The sequence below is a fragment of the Aegilops tauschii genome, chromosome 4, assembly GCF_002575655.3.
Source record: "Aegilops tauschii subsp. strangulata cultivar AL8/78 chromosome 4, Aet v6.0, whole genome shotgun sequence".
In the NCBI taxonomy this organism is placed as follows: domain Eukaryota; kingdom Viridiplantae; phylum Streptophyta; class Magnoliopsida; order Poales; family Poaceae; genus Aegilops; species Aegilops tauschii.
The window spans coordinates 6214534-6236462 of NC_053038.3; the positions used below are offsets into that span (position 1 = coordinate 6214534).

The 21929-nt window shown below is 46.8% G+C and overlaps 1 protein-coding gene across 1 annotated transcript; it reads right to left on the reverse strand.

Annotated features, from left to right (window-relative positions):
• Nucleotides 1-13235: 13235 nt before the first annotated feature.
• Nucleotides 13236-15070, reverse strand: LOC109767248 (uncharacterized). The gene is made up of 2 exons (XM_020326010.4): nucleotides 14752-15070; nucleotides 13236-14066 (listed from the first exon to the last, which is right to left on the reverse strand). Exons 1-2 carry the CDS (start codon nucleotides 14908-14910, stop codon nucleotides 13536-13538), a joined length of 690 nt encoding a protein of 229 aa, XP_020181599.1. The 5' UTR covers nucleotides 14911-15070; the 3' UTR covers nucleotides 13236-13535.
• Nucleotides 15071-21929: the final 6859 nt, after the last annotated feature.

The following is a 21929-nucleotide window of genomic DNA, read 5'->3' on the forward strand; positions in this document are numbered from 1 at the left end:
AACCCTTTTTGAAAAATGCGAATACTTTTAAAAAACCAACAACTTGGAAAAAGCGAACACCTTTATAAACATTTTTTTGCAACCTTAACAAAATTGTAAAGTGCAACACTTTTTGAAATATTCCTGTAATTCAAAAAATGTTTTGTACATTCAAAAGAATGTAACATTTCAAGAATGACGAGTTTCAAAAAATTTGTTTGTGGCATTTTCAAAAAATGTGTGTGCAATGTAAAAATATGTTTGCGTGATGTAAAAAAAATGTGTCATGACCTTAACAGAATATATGTGGCATGTCCTTGAAAAAAGTGTATGCAAATAAAAAAATGTTGAACCATGTAAAAGAGTGTCTGTGTTGTTTTATAAAATGTTTATTGTCATTAAGAAATTGTAAAACATGTATTTGGAAAAATATTACCATGTGTTCAAAAAGTTTTTAAAACATTTAATTTTAAAATGTACATACTGTATTTGAAAATATTAAAAGTTTATCCAAAAATATTTTTTTCTGTGCGTTAAAAATGTACATTGGATACTGAGAAAATTTAGATAAAAATGAAAAAAGAAACGAAAACGAAAAAGAAAGAAACTAAAAAAAAAACAGATTAGTGCGCGTGCGTGAGTAACTGCGCTACTGGGACGGCCCAATTCAGCAAATCCTGACTACGTCCTGTCAAGGTTTAAAATAGACCGGGATTAGAGAGTTTGGTGTGCTCATTTCAGGGATTGAAAGTTCAGGGTTTGATTTAGCTATCGCCTACAAATTAAAGGTTTGTTTTGGACTTTTTCCTTTTCCTCCCTCGCTCGCTCGCTCGCTCGTGCAACACGGTCCGATCCAATGCGGCCTCGCAAAGACAGCGACCGCGGTCCACGCCGAACCCCACCGGCGACCGGTAACCAACCAACCGGGCAGTGTGTGTACATCACATCAGTGCAAGCAAGCCCCGGTGGTCTCACACGACTATTCACCATTGCAACCACGAGAAAAGAAGGCACTGTTCAGCATTTGCGAGATCGCATGCACACTTTGTGCGTGCAGTCAGTGCCGGCACTGCACGCCCATTACTCGGCGGCCCCCGGGCGTACGCGGGCAGAGCAGTGAATGGCCATCCTGGTACTGTTTGCCACCTATTACTCCTGCCCTGGGGAGTGTGATAAATAGATACTCCCCTCGTTTCATAATATAAGAATATTTTTGACACTATAAATAGATAGGTGGCCGTCCTGCGTCGCACGGCCAGACTCTACCCTGCTCTGCTAGCCATCACGAGTTACGCGTGATGACGGGTACGTACGTAGTACCTATGTAAGTGCTCGTGGTAAATGGCTCTGGCTTCTTCTCGCACGGCTCGTGCGGCCTCGAGGTTTTACTGCGTTCGTGCTGGCGATCAATGCGCTGCCATGCATGGTTTCGCCCAACTCGAACCGGCAGGGCAGGCGGCATCTTCAATTCCCGGCTTATTTCGCGCCCCGGCCGGTCGGCCGGCCGGACGGGTTAACCGTCGAAACCAGTGCGGTCCGGCGCAGATGGGACGTTGCTGCATTAGAATCATCAGTGTGCCGCGCCATAAACCCTCGGTTAGAGTTAGAGCTAGGAGGAGTAGTACAACGCAAAGACTGATCGTACTGCTGCTGCATTTATACTCTTGATCAGTAGTGGGAGTACGAACGTTAGTTCATGGTACGACGTAAATGCAGATTTTGTACTCCTGCTGGTATAATCTGCTTCCACCGAGCGAAGTAAATGAGCAATGTCGATGCCGGCCCTCGGAAATTAACCCACGCAAAATGACCGGACTGTTTTGGCTCTCGGAGCATATGCTTCCGGATGAATAGTAAATATAAAACATATGCTAAATTACTCGACGGCGCTGGGGGTGGGGCATATGCTAAACATATGCTAATGTTAGTTCATGGTACGACGTAAATGCAGATTTTGTACTCCTGCTGGTATAATCTGCTCCCGCCGAGCGAAGTAAATGAGCAACGTCGATGAAGGCCCTCGGAAATTAACCCATGCAAAATATCTAATTTTGCCACTCAAATTTAGCAAAGTCTAATATGGGGTTTGTCTTTTTGCCCTCTACACCAATGTTATTTTTAAAACCCTATCCCCCTCCCTCCTCCCTGGCTTCCCTCCCCTCGTATCCACCACCGGAGGATGTTGGCGGGCCTGGTTTTCTCCCGCTTATTCACCAGCACGGCTTTGTGCGAGAACGCGGTGAATGATGGAGAGGCGGCCAACTACATGCAACTATTGTGTACCGACGCTCGTCACCGATTGCGGTGGGAGAGCATGGTGGGTGTGGCGGGTAGTTCCAGGGCTCGCAACAATGGAAGTCGGACTCTTGATCCGATAGTCGACTTGCACATTTGGGCATTGATACGGACGGCTCAACGGCGGTTGGGGGCGGGCAATGACCTTCCCCGGTGGAGTTCTACAAAAACCCCATGATCTCACATCTTCGTCCAGGTCAGGCAATATTGGCACGTGGTTGTGTGTTGTGGCCCTTGTTAAAGTTGTTGGCTCGAAACTTGGCTTCAGGGATGAAAATATCAAGTTCGGCCTTTGGTTGGACCCGTACACATTGGCGCGCGTGCGACCATCATTTCTAAACTCTTTGTTTACAAGTAGTCACAAAATGGATGTTGACATTGATTTCCAAAATTAATTGCCACTTTTTATTGTAGTAATATGTTTATATAAATGACTTGTGTTTTTCAAGTATCCATCATATAAATGACTTGAAATTCATACTAAAATTTTGAAACTTTGACGGCCCAGAACAAGTACCTTAGCTCGAAGACTTCCCGCTCACAGGAATTCCAAGTTCCAACTGCATATTCCAAGGTCACGCCAGCTCCTGGCGGGAGCAGATGTGGGGGCGCACCCTCAGCTCGCGGGCAAGAACCCGAATGTAATTTCTGGGTTCGTTGGGGTGCGTTGCACTACAGTCCATCCTTAATAGATCAGGTGTCCTATACGGAAGAAGGAGAAGAAAAACGTCGAACGTTAGATTATATGTATCATTTTTATCTCCCAAAGATGAATTTTCAGCTGAGTTGCGTGTGCAATGCAAGCACTCGGCACCTGCACATGCATAATACCAGTACTCCCTCTGTTTCTTTTTACTCCGCATATGAAATTTGGTCAAAGTCAAACTGCACAAAGTTTGACCAAATTTATAGAAAAAAAATATGAACATCTACAATACTAAAACTATATAGTATGAACATACGTTTCATGGTGCATCTGATAATATTGATTTCATATTGTGAATGTTTATATTTTTTAATAGAAAGTTAGTCAAACTCTACAAAGATTGACTTTGATCAAACCTTATATGGGGACTAAAAAGAAACGGAGGGAGTACTGATCAATGATTACGCCATGGAGAGGCATTAAAAGGGGAAGGCTACCGAACCTGACCAGTTCGGGGCATTCAATCTAGTACTGTAGTGGAGTGTCTTTAAAGGATGCGAAATGAATGAGCGGATTGAATTCGTACCCTCATGGTCACAGCGAAATTAATGTGCTACAACCTCGAGGGCCGGCTCGCTAGACTAGAGCGACAGCAGATCGCTCCGCCCATTAATTTTGGACGACTGCGGCACCCCCATCACCGTCATTGCACCTTTTTAACTGCAGCATTCTGACGGGGTAGTTTTCATTGCAGTTGCAGCATGCTTTCTTTTTTCTTTTCTTTTTAGATAAAACCTGTATTACTCACATAACACGAAATTACAATCTATGTTGTTCATAGACCATCACATCTTTGATTTGTACTATGTGGGATATAAACAGAAATCTGTAAATATGTGGATAATCTCGGGCGTCCGTTTCCAATATTTTTTCACTCCGCTGTCAGCAGCAGCTGAGCTTTCGTACCCTATCCTCTGGCTGTGGTGGGCTCGTACGTCTCCTCGGTGAGGTCCAAAAAACATTGAAAGCTCGTCAAGATCTCTGACCAGTCAGCAGAGCACCGCTACAGCACTCTACAACCACTCCCAAGCACTAGTAACGTACCGTACCGTAACGTCACGTAACGGCCGTAGTCACGTCAAAACCAACGAGTTAAGCCTCCCGTAGTCCATTTAATCAAAGCCATTAAGTCAGTGTGCAGCGCCTAGCCTCTAGGCTTTGCACTAGTGGTTGCCTACCAAATGAAGCAACCATTAGTGCAACGCCTAGAGGCTAGGCGATACACTGTATAGTGTGGCGCCTAGCTCTCAGGCGCTGCACATTGACTTAGTAATTTTCGGATCACACGGGTGCGACGCTGGCCAGACATGTAGCGCCTATCTGTGAGGCGCTGCACAGTGCAGTGTGGCGCCTTCATGTCAGACGCCACTAAAAAAGATGAGTTGAGTAAAAAAATTTTAGAGACAGTTCATTCTGTGAAATGATTTCATTCACAGGTTAAAATTGTCAAATTTGCCTAAATCCTAAGCCTGAGTACGTACACAAGAGGAGAGATGGCATTGGTGGGGGTGCCATGGGATTGAGCGCCGCCGTTCGTTGGTTGGTCCGTCCTGGACAACGGCTTACAGCCGACCGAGGAGGAAATGGCAGAGATCACAAGTCAGGGGTGGCTTTCCCTACCACTGCTGCGGCACAAGATATAACGTGAGAAAAAAGCTCTTTCGTTTCACTTCACTTCACTCAGTATTTTTCCTCGAATCAAGTACCGCTACGGCTTGCCTAGTTATGGGGCACGTACGTACTTTTTACCCTTGTTAAAAATGGATGTTGCATTTTCGCTCGTATGCATGCGTGCTTGTCAAAAGGAAATACTAACAGTGTCTCCGCGGTAAGAACTCATGGATTTATACCCTAACTAACAAAAAGAAAAGAAAAGAAAAACTCATGGATTTGACTGGTCCCGTGGTCGCCGGTGGGAGTAGGATGGCCGGGTGGGCACACGTCCCCCGTGCGGCGGTCGGTCGCACTCGCACGCATTGCTTCCCGGAGACGCGTGCGTGGCGGGCGCATTGAAAAGTCGGGAGCCGCATGCATGCATGGCCACCGCTGCGGTGCACCGGGACGAGACGACGACTGCAGCGGCATCAAGCATCAATAATTTACCGTTCGTTTCCCCCGCGCCTCCGTCCGCTGGTTACGGGAAGGAAGGCGACCCGTGACCACCCCCATCTCATCCGGCCACCTGCACCACGCACGCAGCCACGTACGCTACCTTCATCAATTACTTGCGTAAGTACGTACGTATTGCTACGTGCGTGTGTGCGTATGTGCGCTCGTCGCGTCAAGGGTCTGGCCGTATTGATGCCGCCGTGCGGTGCGGTGTGGTGCGTACTCCACCGCGCCCATTCAAGGCCTCGTCGCTGCCTGCGCCGGTTTTAATCGGGCTCAATCAATAAATCACCGCGGTCGGTGCGTGCGCAGGCGATCCACGCATTCAAGTGCTAGCTAGTCCGATAGGTGAACTGCTGAAGCGATGGTTGCCTTTCAGAATTGATTGGTCTGGTTCCTACTCTTTCTTCCTCTTCCCTCCCTCGCGAATCTATTCATTGCTTCTCGATGTGCGCACTGAAATGGTGAAGCTGGTTCGGCAGTCCCCATTTTCTTTGGATTCAGGGGACTGGTTCGACAGTCCAAATCGGTTGGGCGTGGGCACCGGCTAGGCTCGATCCGGTCCGGGCTGTCTCATCTGGCACCGGCTTAGGTTGGGTGGAACGAAGGTGTACTAGTGTCCCTATGCGTTACTAGGAGCGAAGGTGTACGACTCAGACACATGTCTCTAACTTAATTTGCATGCCGTTTCCCCTGTTTTTTTTTTTTTTTTGCATCCCATTTTGTGATCTGGGTGCATTTTGATTTATAATCAATGGGAGATGGTACCATTAAAATCTCAGTTCAGTAGCAAATGAGGTCTAGGATCTTCAACAAGCGATAAAAAGCAACAAGAAAATTCAATCAATTTTAAACGTAAACCTTAAAAAAGCCATTTGTCATTCAATTTGGAAAATTCTTGGTCAATCTAGCATTAACATTTCCCGATTTTTCCCCTTTGGACATTAGTATTCTATATTCGGTGGTTTCACAAGAAAAAAAGGGTATGCTATGCGCTCGAGACCAATCTGATGTTGTAGATAAAATGGTAAACCCTGACCAGATCAAACACCACAAATCTTTATCTTGAGCGGGCACAAGGATTGACACAAGATGGCAGTGGTCCGCGATTGTTGCCTTTTATTTTCATAAACAAAAGAAGTCTAAATTAGACCTCTCCCAATGCATTGGTGCTAAAGTGGGGTGCTAAATGCATTAAAATGCTTAGCAACTAATGTCCTCAATGCATGGGTGCTTAGGTCATGTAGCTAAGCCTCCTCTATTTAATTGTTTAGTAATAGAACTCCTTCATGTATTGGTTAGTAGTCTTTTTGCCTAGGTCCACGTGCTTAGCGTTGGTTCTTATTGAGGTCACCATAATGCTCTCTCTCCTCTTTAATTGCTTTGCCACATCATTTTTCTGCCTATGTGGCACTCTTAGCATCTGTACACCATGCAGCACTGGGAAGGGCCTTAGTCTAGACATCATCATAATAATCCTAATAAATGGTAGCACTAAGCTACCAGGCAATTAGTGTTAAATAGCAGGAGTACTATGTAGCACAGTGGTACTCTGAATAGTAGGAGTGTTTTCTCTAGACTATTGTAGCTTAGCAAGTTTCACACAAATCTTGTTTAGTGGCTCATAGTCGTAAGATGGCGTCACGGCTGTGCGGCTCAATCAAGGACCCTCATGTATGTAACCCTCTTTTGCTTCTTGCTCCTTGATTGTAACACTGTAGTTTTAAAAATAAGACTCCCTTTTCTCTCGAAAAAATGGCAAACAAACAATTGTTCCTCCTTGCAAAAACATTAGATCATTCAATCAGTACAGTTTACCTTTGCACTAGTAGTTTAATCGACTATTCTTTAGAGTTCGTTGTTAACCACTTCCACTTGATCTTGTATGTTTAGACTACCCACGGTGGGAGTAACATAGGTAGTAACATCACACATATCTAGATAAAATAGATGATGTGGCAAGCTATAAATGAAGAAAAAGAGGCATGTAGTAATATAGCTAGTTACTATTATTATGAGTAATATCAAACATATCAAGGCAAGATGAGTCTATAGCATAATAAATGAAGTATTGCATGTTACCACAAATATGTTACTCCGCACTATAGAGGTATAATATAGAGTAGTAACATGAGCATGTTACTACTCCATGTTACTCCCTCCTTTCCGGTTGAGGTAATATCACCGGGAGTCACAAAACTTGCGCTAGATTGTTCAGTCAATGGGTGGATTAGTCTCCTTTTAATCATGCGCGCAATTGTTCTCTAGGTGGATGGAGTAGATTATTCGCAGTTAATTCATCTTCATCTGTCTGCCATGTTCCACTGGCAAGTTTGATTATTGTGATGCGCGCCCAATAATGCCTCAGTTAAGACGTCACGATATGGCCATTGAAATCTCAGCCATGCAAATAGGAGTGGTAGTACTCTCTGCAATAACGGCGAGTACTGATATTAAAATCTTCGAATAATACTTACTGTGGTGATTTCTATGCGTGCAGCCCGGCAAGCCACCGCTGCAGAAGCACCCGAGCCCGCCGCCGTCGGCCAGTGGGGATCTCAACCTCTTCCCCGCCTCCGGCGCCGCCATGGCGCCACTGCCGACTGCAAAATTGACATTGTGTAGTTGTGGTGTCGGACTGGGATCAGGTGACTTGCCCACTGGATTCAGTGTCCATTCAACATCCAATGGAGAGGATTGATCCTTGAGAAACCAGGCAAACATTTGGCATTGAGAACGCCCACACTTTACGTGTACATGCAAGCCATCCATCGAGCGTCCATTCAACATCCAATTAAGGGGATTGATCCATGAGAAACCATCCAACACTTTGCAGTTTTGGTGATCCATCGAGCGTCCATCGCCGTTTTTGGAACGACCACACTTGTAGTTTTACGTGTGTTAAGGCATATTTCTTCCTAAGTGGTTTTGGTGATTGATGACAATGTCTTTGCGGTCTAATCGTGTGAATTGAGCATTTCAGATATTCCTTCGTTTGGCACGAGACGATTTCTACCCCTCGGTGTTTAAAAGAGAAGACGGTGTTTTTCCTTCATTTTATTTTCGGTGGACTTGAGTCGTAGGATATGCCATACTATCAAGAGAGGGTCCGTATCGGAAAGGTTTAGGTGGAATCAACACGTACATAACTCCCTTGCACCCCTAGCTCTTTCCCGCGCCTTTGGAGTGTCCTTCCTTTGTGCTGGAGTGGCTCCAGTTGTAGCCAGCGGCAGTAGTACCGCTCCAATACCGCTGTACTACCGCCTCGATTCGGCCCTCGGGTTTCTCGTGTCGGGTTCAGCGGTAGTCCCGCTTACTACCACTGACCCCATCAAGGCCCAATCGAGCAACGGCAGTAGCAGCGGCAGTAGGAGCGGTAGTACCGCACCTACCACCGTTGCTAGTACCGCTCGTGGCTTTCTCCGTTCTATCCCTCCCCTTGTGCTCTCGGAAGTTGCTGTGCGCGGTCCCAGCGGTAGTACCGCTGGGCCAAGCGGCAGTACCGTTGCGGCAAGCGGTAGTACCACTCCTTCGAGCGGTAGTACCGCGCGCTGCGGGCTGAGCACGGGGATAATGATTGGATTGTGTCCCCCACTATAAAAGAGGGTCTTAATTTCATTGTTGCTCCAAAGCTCATTTTTGCCCGATCTCTCTCTCTAGCCAATCAAACTTGTTGATTTTCTAGGGATTGGTTGAGAAGGCCCCGATCTACACTTCCACCAAGAGAAATTTGATTCCCCTCACTAATCCCTTGCGGATCTTGTTACTCTTGGGTGTTTGAACACCCTAGACGGTTGAGGAGTATCCGCTCTGGAGCGGGAAGATTGGCATGAACGCGCGGCAATCGTCGGAGACCCATATTTTGTACTTCTCATTTGAATTTGCACGACAGGAGATCCGTCTGGTACCTCGCCTAGTTTTTGTATTAAAAAATAGTTTAAATTCTTAAAAATCATCTGATTTGAATGTAACATATAGAACTTGTTAAAAATAGCCACCCTCCCCGCTGCTCAGCACCCGCACAAAGCGCCTCCTTCACTACCTCGGTGATGACGGCGGCGACTCCGACTCACGCAGCGCGGCTGCCGACGGGGTGGTAGCGGAGCAAGCGCGGGGTCGGGGAGACTGGTGCAACGTGCAATGTCGGACCAGTTAAAACCGCCCCTATTGAATGTAATATAAACAACCTTGCATTATAACATATAGAACTAGTTAAAAATAGGGCATTCGTGCTCTATTTTAATTACTACTAGTAATTATTCTAAATGTATTTGCAATATGAAGATCACTTAGTGCATAGCTTGTTGCATGTACATAAACCTACAAGTATGGGCGTTTCTATGCTAAAAACTGCTAAGTGCTGGCTTGTTTTCCCTTAGATCAATCCCCTCCATTGAATGTAAAATCAACCCTTGATTGGTGGCCGCATGTTACAGCGTGACTGTTAGTGGGCAAGTCACCTGATCCCAGTCCAGTTGGCACTTGTGTCCTTTGTCGTCCAAAAGAGTAAGATAGACTAGAGACCCAAACTTTATGATCGTACCACACCAGACGAAACCCTGAATGGCCCAAATATCAGCTCTAAATCGACAAACTCCTTAATTAACCTACCTATCTTGAGATCCATGTATATCTACCTAATACTACCGCCATCTCTAAAAAAATGTCTTATATTTTGAGACGGAGGTAGTACTGTACAATTGCCTTTACGATAGTGAAATTGTTTTTCCTGCCCAGAGCTCCCTCAATGTCGAATTGCCATAATATTTTGCACGAAAATAGAAAACTTGGTCATCATTAATTAAAAAAACATAAAAATGCTATTTATTTGAATTTGCTGTTCATACGGCAGAAGATGAGCTTGTGATCGGATTTTTGAAACATAAATGATGGAAGAAGACTAATGTTAAAAAAGGCAGCGCTTGCTCACCGAAAAAGAGCACTTGTAGTGAGCAAGCGCTATCATGATACAACTGTTCTACTAACTTTTTAGTGGGGCCAACCCACGACGGCGTCGAAGCTGGCTCCAGCCCATTGAAGGTGATATATATATAGCGGCTCCCACAAGACGAAACCCTAGGATATCCATCACAGCACCTCGAGATCGTACTCCTAAGGCCTCGTTTGATATGAAGGGATTGTAGAGGTTTTGGGAGGGGGGATTTCAGGGGATTTGGTGAGTCCCCCTCTTCCACCCAATCCCCTGAAAACCCCTTGAATCCTCAAAACCCTTCCCTTTCACAATCCTCTTTGTTTAAAATTTCTATTTGGTAGAAAAGGTTTGTCATGTTGACATAATATGGTATAGAACATTTAAAAATCCAATCTTTACAATGTAACTAACTCCCCTTATAAACGTCACCTAATAAAAATGACTTTAATCAATATCTCATAATTTAGCAGCAGTTTTCCCAACAGCAACATAATTTTGCATGACTTGAAATCAATATCTCATCACCGCAACAACATAATTTATCATAGAAGCATGACTTTGAATCCCAAATCCCATAATTCATAATTTATCATAACAACATAATCTTTCGCAGCAAACAGTTCATCACAGCCACAACATCATTTTCCAACAAAGATAATGCAGACAAATGTATCCATATTTTGGTGTCATGGTCATCTAGCATTGAGAACCTGAGAGAAATTTATCTGTCCGACTTGTTTATTGTGGCTTCTTTTGGTGCTTGAGAACCTAATGAAACAAAAAGAGATGAATATTAGAGTGCCTTCAGAAAAACCGTTACAGCAAATAGCTGAACAAAAGTGATATTATGGCAGGAATTGTTAATCTTTTTTCACGAACAACCTTTTGTTAGGACAAAGGATGTTTATGTAGAATACAAGGCAGATAAAAATAGTGTCATGATCAATACAGCTAAAAGTAAAGAACAACAATGCTTCTAGCACTAAGAACTTGAGAAAGCAACAATCAAAGACAAAAATACAATTATGTGTATCAGCGGCCAGCATGACAGACACAAAACTAACCACATTCAAAAACCTACCATCCTTAGGGCCAAATTACACAAGAATAAAGTAATCTAACAGAATATGAACGCTGCACTAAGCCTGCCGTGTTCCTATACAGTCTAGTGTACAGGAACACTGATATGGAACAACAAACATTGATTGGCATTAAAAGGAGAGTCATAGTCCAAGAGAGAAACATCTCAGCCGGTTCACAGTCGTTGTCTGCAGAGATTTACAGAGAAACGTGAGCTTGCGCAACAGATCGAATCAAGACAAATCAGCACAAACACGATCATAGCAAGAACAGAAGGCGCTGTTACAACAATCTGATCAAAATTCAGTAAAAACTTAACAAGTCTGATCAAATAAAAACTTTCCTTTGGTACAACAATCCGTAGCTGGTACATCTCCTGACTTCAGTTGGCAGCCAATCATCTAATCGAAAGAATTTGTACAGCATGCCGATGGAATTGGATCAACACCTACGTCGAAAGTTCCACTGAATTTTGTTTTCAGCGGCAATGTTTCATTGCGAGCCATACAACAAATTAGATGAAATAAAAATCTTACCCTGCAGAAATAATGAAGACCTATGCCAACAATTTACTCATCCATGGATGATCAGTGAGATGTAGAAGGTTCAGGGCAAGCAAATTGCTCGAGCACATCACAAGAGTTTAAAACAAAAGAACAACTGCCATCGTCATAAAACTGAAGCACATCACGATTGAAACAACCACTGGATGATTCGTTGATTCAGATAATCCGACTCATTTTACACTGTTTCTGTAGGGGAACCTACCAACCTGCGATTTTTGACACACGAACAAATGGAACCAACTCATAAGAGACTCGGCGGCGGCAGGAGATCTAAGAGGAGGTGAACTTAATGACGGCCTTGGTGCCCTCAGAGACGGCGTGCTTGGCGAGCTCGCCGGGGAGGACGAGCCGGCAGCCATGGCCAGACAGATGGAAGAAACCTAGACGACGAGGGGAAAGGAGGGGACGCGAGGCGAGGGCTTACCACCGGGGAAAAGGCCAGTATGGCGGAGGAGGTACGCCGGCGTCGAGGCGTCGGTCGGCGGCGTGTTGAGGAGTCGGGCGACGGCGTCTCGAGGAGGAGCCGCGTGACGGCAGCGTCATCTCCTCCAAATACTCGAGTTCTCCCTCGAGAGCTGAGAGTCGCGTGGAAAGGAGGGGTTCGGAGTGATTGGGCCGTGAAAACCCTGCGTACCAAATGGGACAACGGGGATTTGGGGGGGGGGGGGGGGGGGGGGTGTTGGTTCTGGGCCACGCGAGAAAATTCCGCTGACCCCCACCCCCCATTTGAATTTTTCAAGTTGGCAGCATGGGAGCATGTGAGTGTTTCGTATCACCGGATATTTTTCATGGGTCTGTCTAGGACACATCTAGATGTGACTGATCTTCATTATGTTTGTGGTCTATTTTTTTTTGTCTCAGCTTTTTTTTCGTTCTTTGTTGCTGCCTTGTTTGTGGGAGGTTAGAAGTGACATCCTTAAAAAACATCTAGATGTGAATTAGACAAACTGTATTTTCACAACCTACCTGTCATGATCTATGTATACCTGGCCAGCACTACAACTGATTTGACGATGGTAGAGTACATTTTAGATTTGGGAGCAGGCACCATTCATGGCCGTTAAATGGTAGGCACGGGCGGGGTACGGCCCACCCCTGCATGACATGTTACCTGCGGCCTCTGCGACCCATTAAAACCCCACAGGCCGGCAGGCGGCTTGCTCGGCCAGCAGCTTGGCTTTCCCTGTCATCCCCTACCAAAAGACAACCGGGCACGGACAACCATCACATCGGCCATTAACCGGCATTCATTCATGCCGGGCTAGCACTAGATCACAAACTGCACTGCACTGCTGCTCATTCATCACGGCTACAGCAGCTGCGACGTCAAACTCATCATCATCGTCGTCTCCGGCATTAAAAGGGAGGCGAAGAAGCCCGTGACACCCCCCTGCCCTAATTAAGAGCGAACTGGTCGCGTCGTCCGCCATGAATGAATGGGATGCCGAGATGATGTGCCATGCGCGGCACCGCTGGTGGCAATAACTGAAGCTGCACGCACATGGAAGCAACGGACGAACAATTGGCACGCAGGCGGACGCTTTGAGCAATTATGGATGGAGTTCGGTTCTACCAGTAGGAATAGTAGTTTCATTCATTCATGTTCTGTCGAGTGTTTGATTGATCTGACATGACAGAATCGGGGACGGACGGACGGACGGCCGGCCATACTTGGAAATGGACAAGCAAAAATCTGGAGCGCCTCCCCTATGTACCGGAATCCGTCGGTGGCATCAGAAAAACAATGGCGTCGTCGTGGCCAATCCGAGCACCGGAGGCCTGCTGCCTACCTAACGCGCCGAGGACGAGGACGAGGACGAGGACGGACGACAACCATCTTGACCTACTTCTTCTTGGCTTGGCATGGCTAGGTTCCGAGGAAGCCGACGTTGAGGTCGATCCGCGGCTTCTTCTTGGGCGCCGGGGCCGGGGGTGGCGGCACGTGCGACTCGCAGCGCGGGCAGCGGGGGTCGCTCCGGGCGATGAGCACGTAGAGGAAGCAGCGCGGGCATGCGGCGGCCACCATGCCCCCGCCCGCGGACGGGGAGTCGCAGCCGTCGCCCTGCTCCACGGCGCCGGCGTCCCCGCGGCGCTTGACGGAGGACGTGGTGACCGAGGAGGAGGACGGGGAGGCGCCCGCGGTCGCGCCCGCGCCGCTGTGCTGCTGCTGGTGGTGGTGCTGCCCCTGCCCCTGCTTCCCGCGCTCGAACCGCTCCAGCGCGGTCTTGACCTTCTCGATCGTGCACACGCTGTGGTACGTGGTGGTGGCGGCGCAGTCCGCCGCCGGCGCCATCGTCGGCAGTGGCGCCATGGCGGCGCCGGAGGCGGGGAAGAGGTTGAGGTCCCCCCTGGCCGACGGCGGCGGGCTCCGGTGCTTCTGCAGCGGTGGCTTGCCGGGCTGCACGCAAAGAAATCACCGCAGTAAGTAAGAGATTGTTAATACTACTTGTAGGAGTACGACCACTCAGCTGTTATTGCGGAGAGTACTACCACTCCTATTTGCATGGCTGAGATTTCAATGGCCATATGGTGAAGCCTTAACTGAGGACGCATTATTGGGCGCGCATCAGAATAATTAAAGTTGCCGGTGGAACATGGCAGACAGATGAAGATAAATGAGCTGCGAATAATCTACTCCACCTAGAGAACAATTGCCACTCACTGTACTCCAGATACTCCACCTAGATATAAAAATGTTGTTGTAGTAGTCTATTTTGATCAACAATTCATGCAAAGCCCTCCCCCGGTAAAGAAAGACCCAGGTTGGAAAACGCTCCTCCACATGAGGATTGCGTAGCCTCAAGCTCAAAGCTCACCTCGCCGTCTTGTATGACCAAGCCCACAAATGGCAACGAACCACTAACCAGTCCGCGGTCAAATTTGCTGACCAAACTAATGGCGCGAATGGATATTAAGAAGGACACTAATCGACCCATTGACTGACAAATTGAAAAGTCTTAATTAACCACTAGAGCACGTACGGTCCAACCCAATTGAGCACGGGAGAGAAAGAAGAAGAAGCGAAAGCGAACACGCGCTAGACGGAAAGCAGAGCAGAGCGTGGGTGGGGGAGCGGTGCGTACCATGACGGAGTCGTGCCGGGCGGCCGCGTCGTGCCTGGGGTCATCGCCGGGGGCGGGCGCCTGGCAGCCGCCGAGGAAGTCCCGGGTGACGAGCTCCGGCGCCATGGTGCCGCCGTCCGCCGCGCGGGACATCATGAACCCGACCGCCTCAGCGACCATCCAGCACGCCACCTCTAGGTAGCCAGCACCCGCAGCGCAAGAGGAGGTGCTTGGTTAGAGAGGAGGAAGGGAGCACGCAGCAATGGAGGTTGTGAGGGAGGGAGGGAGACGCGGGGTTGGGAGGAGGTAGATAAATGGAGGGGGAAGGGGAAGGGAAACAGGGGGAGTTTTGGAGGCACGTATGGGCACCATTAATTGGGGTGTTGGAAAGGGAAGGCATGAGGACAAGATGTGCATTCAATGCGTGCATTGATGGCCTCCCGCTCCCTCCCGGTGCGTGTGTGATGAGCGAGTCTGAGTCTGAGTGAGACGGACGGACCGGGCCGATGGGGATGGACCAGCCTACGCCACTGCTCACCATTGATTCATGGCCTCTCTAACTCACTCATCAAGCTTCTCTCTAATTATTTCTCTCATCTCCCTTCAAGAGTGGGTGTGAGGATTATATTAAGAGTATGTATTTATGTACCCCGCGTGGTGGCGTAAACATAAATAGAAGATCAAGTGGAGGTGGAGTAGAAGCACGGGCTCGTGTGGGGATTCGGTGGGCCCGTGCTCCAAGGTATCAACCTCGGGATTGCTTAACAAGTGGAGACCCCGTGATGAACCCTCAAAAATCCTCCATTAAACTACTACTCATCGATGGATCCATTGTTTTTTTAAGGAGGATCCATTGTTTGTTTGCCATCTTTCTTTTTCAGAGAGAAGCGGGTTGTATTTTAAAATTACAGTGTTACGATCAAGAAGCAAGAAGCGAAAGAGATTTGATACATGAGGGTCTTTGATCGAGCCACACGGCCGTGACACAATCCCTACGACTATAAGCCGCTAAAAAAAAACAGGGTTTGCGAAATTTGCTCAGCTACAACAGTCCAAAGAAAATACTCCTACTCCTACTATTTATACCACTACAGTGCTACATAGTACCCCTACTATTTAACACTAGTTGCCTGGTAGCTTAATGGTACCATTTATTAGGATTATGATGATGTCTAGACTAATTTAGACTTCTTTTGTTTGTGATGAAAGGCAACAATCGCGGACCACTGCCGTCTGGTGTCAATCCTTGTGCCCGCTCAAGATAAAGACTTGTGGTATTTGATATGGTCAGGGTTTTCCATTTTATCTACAGCATCAGATTGGTCTCCCGCGCGTAGCACAACCTTTTTTTTTTCTTGTGAAACTGCCGACTATAGAATACTTATGTCTAAGGGGGGGGGGGGGGGGGGGGGGGGACGGCAAATGTTAATGCTAGATTGACCAAGAATTTTCTAAAATTGAAGGACGAATGGCTTTTTTAAGGTTTAAGTTTAAAATCGATTGCTTTTTCTTGTTGCTTTTTATCGCTTGTTGAAGATCCTAGACCTCATTTGCTAGTGAACAAAGATTTTAATGGTACCATCTCCCACTGACTATAAATTGAAATGCACCGTGATCGCAAAATGGGATGCAAAAATAAAAAAGGAGAAATGGGATGCAAATTAAGTAAGAGACACGTGCATGAATTGTACCCCTTCGCTCCTAACGCACAGGGAGACTCTTACACCTTCGTTCCACAAAACCTAAATTTTCCGCTGCCTCCTGCCGCGCAACTGTCGGGTTACCTTGTCTTATGTGGCCTTAGGACAATGGAGGCGTGGTGGATTCCGATCCTTGCTAGCGGGAGGGCTTTGCTTTAAGGTGCTTCTTTTAGTTTTTGTAGGACTTGTGCCCTGCTTAGAAAGACTAGGTGGCGAACGGGAGGGTTCGGTTCCTAGGTATTTCTTTTACTTTTGGTAGGTTCGTGTCCTACTCAGAAAGACAAGGCAGCGAGCGGGAGCGCTTTATTTTTAGGTGTTTCTTTTAGTTTTGATAGGGCATGCATCCTGCTCAAAAAAGACGAGGCGGTGAGCAGGAGGTCTCTGTTTTAAGGTGTTTCTTTTAGTGTAGGTAGGGCTTGTGTACACCTTAGTTCCCCTTCGCTCCCAACGCGCACGGAGACTCGTACACCTTAGTTCCACCCAACCTAAGTTTTCCACTGCCTATAGTCACGCACTTGTCGGGCTACCTCGTCTCATGTGGCCTTATCGCATTGGAGGCGAGGTGGATCCCGATCCTTGCCAGCGGGAGGTCTATGTTTTTAGGTGTTTCTTTTAGTTTTGGTAGAGCTTGTGTTCTACTCAGAAAGGCGAGGCGGCAAGCAGGGGCTCAATTTTTAGGTATTTCTTTTACATTTTGGAACGGTTTGTGTTCTACTCAGACAGACGAGGCGGCGAGCGGGGGATCCTAAATTTTTACGTATTTCTTTTATTTTTGGTAGGGTTTGTGTTCTACTCAGAAAGACGAGGTGGCGAGCAGGAGGGCTCTGTTTTTAGATATTTCTTTTAATTTTGGTAGGACTTGTGTCTGCTACTTCTTGAACTTGCGTTGATTTTTCCCTTGAAGAGGAAAGGGTGATGCAGCAAAGTAGAGATAAGTATTTCCCTCGGTTAAGAACCAAGGTATCAATCCAGTAGGAGGCATAAGCAAGTCTCAAATCTGTGCACCTGCACAAACTAATAAACACTTGCACTGGACGTGAAAAAGAGGTTGTCAATCCTTCATGGTCTCGAATAAGAGTGAGATTTAATAGAGATAGATATAAAAGATAAATAAAACGGAAAACTAAAGTAAATATAAATAAAGTGCGGCAAGGTATTTTTGGGTTTTTTGGTTTATAGATCTGAAAATATATGATGAAAAATAGACCCGGGAGCCATAGCTTTCATTAGAGACTTCTCTTTTGAAGATAGCATACAGTGTGTGAACAAATTACTGTTGAGCAATTGATAGAAAAGCCCAAAGTTATGACGATATCTAAGGCAATGATCATGAATATAGCCATCGCGTCTGTGTCAAGTTAACCGAAACGATTCTGCGTCTACTACTATTACTCCACACATCGACCGCTATCCAGCATGCATCTAGAGTATTAAGTTCATAAGAACAGAGTAACGCCTTAAGTAATATGACATGATGTAGAGGGATAAACTCAAGCAATATTCCCAAAAAAAAACTCAAGCAATATGATATAAACCCCATCTTTTTATCCTTGCTGGCAACAATACAATACGTGCCTCGCTACCCCTACTATGTCACTGGGTGAGGACACCGCAAGATCGCACCCAAAACTAAGCACCTCTCCCATTGCAAGAAAAACCAATCTAGTTGGCCAAACCAAACCGATAGTTCAAAGATAAATATAAAGATATCTTAATCATGCATAAAAGAGTTTATAGAAGACTCAAATAATATTCATAGATAATCTGATCATAAATCCACAATTCATCGGATCTCAACAAACGCATCGCAAAAAAGTATTACATCGAATAGATCTCCAAGAACATCGAGGAGAACATTGTATTGAAGATCAAAGAGAGAGAAGAAGCCATCTAGCTACTAGCTATGGACCCGTAGGTCCGTGGTAAACTACTCACGCATCATCAGAAGGGCAGCAAGGTTGATGTAGAGGACATCCGTGATAGAATCCCCCTCCGACATTGTTGGAAATATGCCCTAGAGGCAATAATAAATGGTTATTATTATATTTCTTTGTTCATGGTAATTGTCTATTGTTCATGCTATAATTGTATTGTCCGAAAATCGTAATACATGTGTGAATACATAGACCACAACGTGTCCCTAGTAAGCCTCTAGTTGACTAGCTCGTTGATCAACAGATAGTCATGGTTTCCTGACTATGGACATTGGATGTCATTGATAACGGGATCACATCATTAGGAGAATGATGTGATGGACAAGACCCAATCCTAAGCATAGCATAAAAGATCGTGTAGTTTCGTTTGCTAGAGCTTTTCCAATGTCAAGTATCTATTCCTTAGACCATGAGATCGTGCAACTCCCGGATACCGTAGGACTGCTTTGGGTGTGCCAAACGTCACAACGTAACTGGGTGACTATAAAGGTGCACTACGGGTATCTCCGAAAGTGTCTGTTGGGTTGGCACGGATCGAGACTGGGATTTGTCACTCCGTGTGACGGAGAGGTATCTCTGGGCCCACTCGGTAATGCATCATCATAATGAGCTCAATGTCACTAAGGCGTTATTCACGGGATCATGCATTGCGGTACGAGTAAAGAGACTTGCCGGTAACGAGATTGAACAAGGTATTGGGATACCGACGATCGAATCTCGGGCAAGTAACATACCGATTGACAAAGGGAATTGCATACGGGATTGATTGAATCCTCGACACCGTGGTTCATCCGATGAGATCATCGTGGAACATGTGGGAGCCAACATGGGTATCCAGATCCCGCTGTTGGTTATTGACCGGAGAGGCGTCTCGGTCATGTCTGCATGTCTCCCGAACCCGTAGGGTCTACACACTTAAGGTTCGGTGACGCTAGGGTTGTAGAGATATATGTATGCGGAAACCCGAAAGTTGTTCGGAGTCCCGGATGAGATCCCGGACGTCACGAGAGGTTCCGGAATGGTCCGGAGGTGAAGAATTATATATAGGAAGTCCAGTTTCGGCCACCGGGAAAGTTTCGGGGGTTACCGGTATTGTACCGGGACCACCGGAAGGGTCCCGGGGGTCCACCGGGTGGGGCCACCTATCCCGGAGGGCCCCGTGGGCTGAAAGTGGAAGGGAACCAGCCCTTAGTGGGCTGGGGCGCCCCCCTTGGGCCTCCCCCCATGCGCCTAGGGTTGGGAACCCTAAGGGGGGAGCTTCCCCCTTGCCTTGGGGGGCAAGGCACCCCTTTCCCCCCTTTGGCCGGCGCCCCCCCTTGGAGATCCCATCTCCCTGGGCCGGCGCCCCCCCAGGGGGCCTATATAAAGGGGGGAGGGAGGGCAGCAACCTACAGCCTTGGGCGCCTCCCTCCTCCCCTGCAACACCTCTCTCTCTCTCGCAGAAGCTCGGCGAAGCCCTGCCGGAGACCCGCTACATCCACCACCACGCCGTCGTGCTGCTGGATCTCCATCAACCTCTCCTTCCCCCTTGCTCGATCAAGAAGGAGGAGACGTCGCTGCACCGTACGTGTGTTTAACGCGGAGGTGCCGTCCGTTCGGCACTCGGTCATCGGTGATTTGGATCACGGCGAGTACGACTCCGTCATCCACGTTCATTGGAACGCTTCCGCTCGCGATCTACAAGGGTATGTAGATGCACTCCCTTCCCCTCGTTGCTAGTATACTCCATAGATGCATCTTGGTGAGCGTAGGATTTTTTTTTTTAAATTATGCTACGATTCCCAACAGTGGCATCATGAGCCAGGCCTATGCGTAGTTACTATGCACGAGTAGAACACAAAGCAGTTGTGGGCGTTGAGTTTGCCAATTCTTCTTGCCGCTACTAGTCTTTTCTTGTTTCGGCGGCATTGTAGGATGAAGCGGCCCGGACCGACCTTACACGTACACTTACGTGAGACAGGTTCCACCGATTGACATGCACTAGTTGCATAAGGTGGCTAGCGGGTGTCTGTCTCTCCTACTTTAGTCGGAACGGATTCGATGAAAAGGGTCCTTATGAAGGGTAAATAGAAATTGGCAAATCACGTTGTGGTCATACGTTGGTAAGAAAACGTTCTTGCTAGAAACCTACAAACCACGTAAAAACTTGCAACAACAATTAGAGGACGTCTAACTTGTTTTTGCAGCAAATGCTATGTGATGTGATATGGCCAGAAGATGTGATGAATGATATATGTGATGTATGAGATTGATCATATTCTTGTAATAGGAATCACGACTTGCATGTCGATGAGTATGACAACCGGCAGGAGCCATAAGAGTTGTCTTTATTATTTTGCATGACCTGCGTGTCATTGAATAACGCCATGTAAATTACTTTACTTTGTTGCTTAACGCGTTAGCCATAGAAGTAGAAGTAATCGTTGGCGTGACGACTTCATGAAGACACAATGATGGAGATCATGGTGTCATGCCGGTGACGAAGATGATCATGGTGCCCCGAAGATGGAGATCAAAGGAGCATAATGATATTGGCCATATCATGTCACTATTTGATTGCATGTGATGTTTATCATGTTTTTGCATCTTATTTGCTTAGAACGACGGTAGCAAGTAGGATGATCCCTTATAATAATTTCAAGAAAGTGTTCACCCTAACTGTGCACCGTTGCGAAGGTTCGTTGTTTCGAAGCACCACGTGATGATCGGGTGTGATAGATTCTAACGTTCGAATACAACGGGTGTTGACGAGCCTAGCATGTACAGACATGGCCTCGGAACACACGCAATACACTTAGGTTGACTTGACGAGCCTAGCATGTATAGACATGGCCTCGGAACACGGAGGACCGAAAGGTCGAGCATGAGTCGTATAGAAGATACGATCAACATGGAGATGTTCACCGATCTTGACTAGTCCGTCTCACGTGATGATCGGACACGGCCTAGTTAAACTCGGATCATGTTTCACTTAGATGACTAGAGGGATGTCTATCTGAGTGGGAGTTCATTATATAATTTGATTAGATGAACTGAATTATCATGAACTTAGTCTAAAATCTTTACACTATGTATTGTAGATCAAATGGCCAACGTTGTCCTCAATTTCAACGCATTCCTAGAGAAAACCAAGCTGAAAGATGATGGCAGCAACTATACGGACTGGGTCCGGAACCTGAGGCTCATCCTCATAGTAGCCAAGAAAGATTATGTCTTAGAAGCACCGCTAGGTGATGCACCAATCCCACAGAACCAAGACGTTATGAACGCTTGGCAATCACGTGCTGATGATTACTCCCTCGTTCAGTGCGGCATGCTTTACAGCTTAGAACCGGGTCTCCAAAAGCGTTTTGAGAAACATGGAGCATATGAGATGTTCGAGGAGCTGAAACTGGTTTTTCAAGCTCATGCCCGGGTCCAGAGATATGATGTATCCGACAAGTTTTTCAGCTGTAAAATGGAGGAGAACAGTTCTGTTAGTGAGCACATACTCAGAATGTCTGGGTTGCACAACCGCTTGTCTCAGCTGGGAGTTAATCTCCCGGATGACGCGGTCATTGACAGA

Bases quoted from the DNA above. Each gene is read 5' to 3' on its own strand.
- LOC109767248 (XM_020326010.4), bottom strand. From the start codon at position 14,910: ATGGTCGCTGAGGCGGTCGGGTTCATGATGTCCCGCGCGGCGGACGGC. The intron at 14,067-14,751 runs GTACGCACCGCT...CTTTGCGTGCAG, and splicing joins CCCGGCACGACTCCGTCATG to CCCGGCAAGCCACCGCTGCA.